Source organism: Oryzias melastigma, linkage group LG14, assembly GCF_002922805.2.
Source record: "Oryzias melastigma strain HK-1 linkage group LG14, ASM292280v2, whole genome shotgun sequence".
NCBI classification, from domain to species: domain Eukaryota; kingdom Metazoa; phylum Chordata; class Actinopteri; order Beloniformes; family Adrianichthyidae; genus Oryzias; species Oryzias melastigma.
In genome coordinates, this window is record NC_050525.1 from 6,195,267 (window position 1) to 6,201,505 (window position 6,239).

A 6,239-nucleotide genomic window follows, 5' to 3' on the forward strand; every position below is an offset into this window, starting at 1 on the left:
ACACAGACACTACAGCCTGCAGCAGCTGCTGGAGCCTCTGACTGTTACCTGGCAGCGCCTAGATTTCCGGCTCAGCTGGCACCTGTGGGGCGTCCTGCAGGGGCTGAACTTCAGCCACCTGAGTGCAGCGCGCCAGGGTCTCCTCCATGCCAGCTACGCCGCGCAGCTGGAGAGCGCTGGCCTCTGGCACATGGCCGTCTACATCCTGCTCCACATCCCCAACCACATGTAGGTGTCCGCCCACACACGCCTGGAAACGTGGAGCGTAGAGTCACTGGAGACGCTTTCTGGATGAATTTCTCTGAATAAGCGCTTTACGTCCTCAGTGAGCGGGAGCGAGCCGTCAGGCATGTGCTGAGCCAGCACTGCCCCCTGGAGGACACGGACCAGTCACTGCAGAGGGAACACTTCCTGACCGAGCGGCTGCTGGTTCCAGAGTCGTGGATCCACCTGGCAAAGGCCAACCGAGCCCACCGGCACTGCGACAGACACCAGCAGGCCCTGCACCTGTACCGGGCCGGCTTTTGGAACCAGTGCCACCGGCTGCTGATCCAACACTTGGCCTCAGGTGGGTGAACATATGTTTACTTGTTCAAGTTAGACTGAACTTTTTCTTTATCTACAAAAAACACTTGATAGCTTTATTTTCTAAATGAGAAGCTTCACCAACACTTAAAGTTTTTCTTTGTTTTTTTTATTCCAGATTACAGTAGCACGTTCAGTTTAGTCTTCTTCTTTTCCTTTGGGCTTTTCCCTTCAGGGGTCGCCACAGCGAATCAGTTTCCTCCATCTAAGCCTGTCTTCAGCATCCTCCACTCTAACACCAGCCACCTTCATGTCTTCATTCACTGCATCCATAAACCTCCTCTTTGGTCTTCCTCTAGACCTCTTTCCTGCAGCTCTAGACTCAGCATCCTTCTACCAATATATTCACTGTCTCTCCTCTGAACATGTCCAAACCATCTCAGTCTGGCCTCTCTGACTTTATCTCCAAAACCTCTAACATGTGCTGTCCCTCTGATGTATTCATTCCTGATCCTATCCATCCTGGTCATTCCCAAAGAGAACCTCAGCATCTTCATCTCTGCTACCTCCAGCTCTGCTTCCTGTCTTTTCTTCAGTCCCACTGTTTCTAGTCCAAACAACATGGCTGGTCTCACCACAGTCTTGTACACCTTTCCTTTCATTTGTGCTGAAACTCTTCTGTCACACATCACACCTGACACTTTTCTCCACCCATTCCAACCTGCTTGCACTCTCCTCTTCACTTCTTTTCCACACTCTCCATTACTCTGTACTGTTGACCCTAAATACTTAAACTCCTCCACCTTCTTTATCTCTTCTCCCTGTAACCTCACTCTTCCACTCTGGTTCCTCTCATTCACACACATGTACTCTGTCTTACTGCGGCTAACCTTCATTCCTCTCCTTTCCAGGGCAAACCTCCACCTCTCTAACTCCACCTCCACCTGTTCCCTGCTCTCACTACAAATCACAATATCATCTGCAAACATCATAGTCCATCACAATGTCATCTGCGTTCAGTTTGGCTTATGTACTTAAAATTCAACATTATTCTGTATTTTAGAGCAGTACTTACATACCCTGAAGATATTATATATTACTAAAATATATCCTCACCTGCCTTGATTCACATATAACTTGAAGTGTCCCATTCCTAACTCATAGAGTTCAGTGTGATGTCAGTCCACCATGTGCAGATATTCCAGCTTCAACTCTTCTGGGAAAGCTCTCCACAAAGTTGAGGAGTGTTTGTAGGAATTCTGGACCATTCTTGGTCAGATCACACACTGGTGTTGGTGGAGAAGACCTGCTGCTCTAATTCATCCCAAATGTGTTCTACGGGGTTCAGGTCAGGACTCTGAGTAGGTCAGTCTAGTTCAAACTCTGTCCTCCATGTCTTTATGGACCTTGAGCACAGAGGAGGAAGAGGAAGGCCCGCTCCAAACTCTTCACACAAGGTTGGGAGCATGGAATTGTCCTGAATGTTTTGGTGTTCTGCAGCATTCATAGTTCCTTTTTACTTGAACTAAGGGGTCTGAAAAACAAGCCCACACCATCATTCCTCCTCCACCAAATCAGTCTGAAACGTCCCGTTCTCCTGCAACCTCCAAACCCAGACGGGTCCATCAGATTTCTAGATGGAAAAGCATGATTCCTCCCTCCAGAGACGACGTCTCCACTGCTCTAGAGTCCAGTGACGGCGTGCTTTACTCCACTGCATCCACGCTTAGCATTACACTTGTTGATATGTGGCTTGATGCAGCTGCTCGGACATGGAAACCCATTCCATTAAACACCTGTCATGACTTGTGGCCAGGTGAATAGAACACCAGATTTTGGGTGAACCAACGCTTTTGGTAATATAGTATTCATTTTGACCACTCCCTTTGATTTATAAAGATCATAAATGTTGTAATGTTTGTATTTTCGGGGACATATCCAGGTATTTGGATACTTCTTACAGCCCCGTTCATCAGAACCAGAGGTCCAAACTTCTCTTGGGTTCCCGTAATCCCTTATAATTTGTAGAGCTCAGTGGGTGGAGTCTAGTGGTTTTCAGTTGTAGCTCACAGCTCTGTTTCCTACAGACTGCATAATCAACGACAAGCACGACTACTTGCTGGAGTTCCTGGAGGGTCTGGCAGTCCCTGAACACTGCGCCACCATTCTGGACTGGGACACGGCCGGGGGGGTTTACCTGGACTATATCCGAGTTATCAAGACTCTTCAGGACATCCAGCAGGTATGAAGTCCTCCAGCATGAACTGCAGCTCTCTGCTGCAGGGTCTTCTGGGATGTTTGCTCTGACCTGTCCTACAGGTGTATGGAGCTATTTTGGGGCCATAAATATTTGGAACCCAAATAAAACATTTTTAAAAAGATATTGGTTTGGCCAAAAAAAACTATGCTATTCTAAAATAAACTGAATTATTTTCAGCTTCAAATGTTCTGTTTTTTTAGGTTTCAAATCTCAGAATTTCAATTTCCAAACTTTTTTTATCAGTTTCAACACTGTTTTTTCACCTTTACATTTTTTTTCCTAACCTGAACATTTCAGTTTCAATTCTTTTGGTCCCGTTGTGCCTCGTTGTGGCGGGGCTAACACAAAGGACCAATCACAAACGATGAGGGTGGTAACTTCAGTCCAGATGCATTCACTGTCTTTAACTGTGAAAATTTCGGTCATAAAATGTCTGTTTAGTCTGTACTACCATAGTCTAAAGTTATCCCAAGACAGGTCTAAACAGCAGAATTTTATCGCGTACAAACCTCACGTCCTAAACACTGTTGTAGCCCAATCAAAGCGCCATCTTAATGTGTTACTTACAGGTGTAGAAAATATCCTTATGCTTGGATAAAAGGGCAAAAACCCTGGTAAAGTTCCAGTTATCTATCATGGCGAAATTGCTAATGCACTTGAGTTGGAGCCCCACACTAAACACAGCGGTTCTTCATGTTTACGATCTTTTTCTTTTGCTGACTTTTAGCAACATTATTGTTTTCTAAATGCACTTAACGTTTCTTTTTTGCTCTTCCTCTTCTTTTATGTTTTTACAAGTATTTATTACATTAATAATCTATTGAGAATATCAAAACAGACTTTGTAGTAAACAAATTACCAAACCAACAAGCTGTCACAGCAGAAACACTTGATTCCTGTTTTAGAAATCTGTGGATGAATTTTATATGAAAATCTGATGCCCATGTGGTGGGTAGCCTGTATTAACCTACAAAACAGTGTTTTAAGTTAATCGTGTATGTGACGCAGCAGTAGTGCACAAGTTTTTCTAGGACTCGCCCAGGTTCGAATCCCACTGTTGGCAAGTTTTAACTTTATTTAAATACATAGTTACATTTAGTTACGCATGAAAACAATTTTTTTTATTTTGATATGAACAACTTTTTTAAAACAACTATTACACATTCCTGCACATTACCGAAATGTAATTATGTGTGAAAAAATCAAAAATAAGTTAAAACCTGCCGACAGTAGGATTTGAACCTGGGTGAGTTCTCGCAGAAATGTTTCCTAGTTGTATGCAGTACCACTGTACCACCAGCACCATGTATTCAACTTGGTGTTCTGTTGGCTTATTAAAGGCGACCCACCACATAGCCAATTATGCAAGCATAAGCATGTTTTCTACACCTGTATGTAACACGATCAGATGGCACTTTGATTGGGCTACAACAGCGTTTTGGACGTGTAGTTTGTACGCGGGGCTGCACGGTGGTGCAGTGGTTAGCGCTCTTGCCTCACAGCGAGAAGGCCCCGGTTCGACTCCCGGCTGGGACCTTTCTGTGTGGAGTTTGCATGTTCTCCCCGTACATGCGTGGGTTTTCACCGGGGACTCCGGCTTCCTCCCACCGTCCAAAAACATGCTTCATAGGTTAATTGGTGACTCTAAATTGTCCCTAGGTGTGAATGTGAGAGTGAATGGGTGTGTGATTGAGGCCCTGAGACAGACTGGAGACCTGTCCAGGGTGTACCCCGCCTTCGCCCTTCAGTATCCGGGATAGGCTCCAGCACCCCCGCGACCCCGAAGGGGAAGAAGTGGTCAAGTAAATGGGTTTGTACGTGATAAAACTCTGCTTTTTACACTCATCTTGGGATAACTTCAGACTATGATAGTCCAGACTAAACAGACATTTTCTGATCGTAATTATCACAGTTCTCAGTCGGTGAATGCAGCGGGACTAGAGTTAAAAAATGGAAAAAAGATTTAAAACTGGAAAAAAGTTTTGAAGTTAAAATTTTGAGTTTTGAAACCTAAAAAGCAGAACATAAATAAAAATGATTAAGATTATTTTATAATAACAAAATCTTTTGGACATTTTACATTTTTTTGACCAAACACCAATATTTTTTTTCAAAATGTTTTATTTGGGTTTCAGATATTTATGGCAATGATTTGGCTCCATACAGGTGTGTTCTGTTTTGTTTAAACCAAAATGTTTAATCCAGAAAAAAGATCTTTTTTCTTAAACGCTCTTCCCTACCTACAGGTGGAGAACGCCGGTTACGAGCTAGAACGTCTTTACACCGACGTCACCTCGCTCTGTGGACGAATCGAGCTGCTTCCCTGCAGCTGCGCCAAGGATCGCCTCGCCCAATCAGGTGAGGGCAGCGCTTGGCTCTAACCAGACACAGCCGCCGTCCTCTGGCTGAGAAATCCATTTCCACAGACTCTTCAGAACTGGTCTGAGTCAATCTTTGATCTAACTAAGCCCCTCCTCCCTGCAGAGATGGCAAAGCGTGTGGCCAACATCCTGCGCGCAGTGCTGAGCCTGCAGCAGGGGGACTCAGCGACCCACCCCCCTGGTATCCCGCTCACCCAGCTGGCGCCACACATCGGGCGTCTGCCGATGCCGGAGGACTACACGCTGGAGGAGCTGCGGGGTCTCACGCAGTCATACCTGCAGCAGCTGATCGTCAGCCAATGAGGGAGCAGCAATTGACGGCACCACTTCTCAGTCCTCCGCCTCTACCGGCATTATGACCAAAAACAAAAGATGATGAGACGTTTCAGAACCTGCAGGTCTGCATCTTGGACAACGAGGCTGGCTCTTAAACAAAACTTTCTCTGCTGGATTTCCCCCCAGAACAATGGAAGTTCTGCGGGGTTCGCTCAGGAGAGCCGCCTTCACCCTGCAGATGAGAAGGTCGGAGTTCCTCCTGAGTCCGAAAAACAACCAGAGGCCTATTTTTGTACGTCTCTTGTTTTTCTGAAGAAAATCATTTTTACAAACATGTTTTTTTTTTTCATCAAATTAAGATTCCTCCCAGATTTCTCAGTGTTTGTTTAAGGCAGACCTCCTTTTATCTGACCTCCATGAGGGGGTGCAGCGGCTGCACTTGGCAGGCGTTCCTTGTTTTAGCTTCTTTCACTTTCCCAGAGGAGTGACTCCAGAGTGTGTGTTTGTGCGCATGTGTGTGTTACTGTGGAGTTTCTGATGATTTGTTCATATTTTCAATAAAGTTGAATAGAATAAACCTCTTAGGGTTTTTTTTAATCACCACTTTGCTTTCTGACTTTGACGTTTCAAAAACCAGTCCCTTAGAAATTGGTCAAAAATTCTTATCCCATTGGAAGATTTTCTTCTCATCAAAAAAATAGGGTAATAAAAAAGGTCTTGATAAGAATTCTTATTTAGGAAAAAGGCACTAAAACATGTTTACTCAAACTAGGATTCTTCTGTCATTGACAAACGTC

The 6,239-nt window shown here is 44.7% G+C and overlaps 1 protein-coding gene across 2 annotated transcripts in view; it reads left to right on the top strand.

Moving 5' to 3' along the window:
• The window catches only part of nup98 (nucleoporin 98 and 96 precursor), a 34,976-nt gene extending 28,957 nt beyond the window's left edge, over positions 1-6,019 (top strand). For both annotated transcript variants that reach the window (XM_024261247.2, XM_024261246.2), the window contains exons 31-35: positions 7-228; positions 327-568; positions 2,613-2,767; positions 5,032-5,143; positions 5,270-6,019. In XM_024261247.2, the coding sequence (XP_024117015.1) occupies positions 7-228; positions 327-568; positions 2,613-2,767; positions 5,032-5,143; positions 5,270-5,469 (931 nt within the window). In that variant the 3' untranslated portion in view covers positions 5,470-6,019. The remainder of the gene's footprint in view (positions 1-6; positions 229-326; positions 569-2,612; positions 2,768-5,031; positions 5,144-5,269) is intronic.
• Positions 6,020-6,239: the final 220 nt, after the last annotated feature.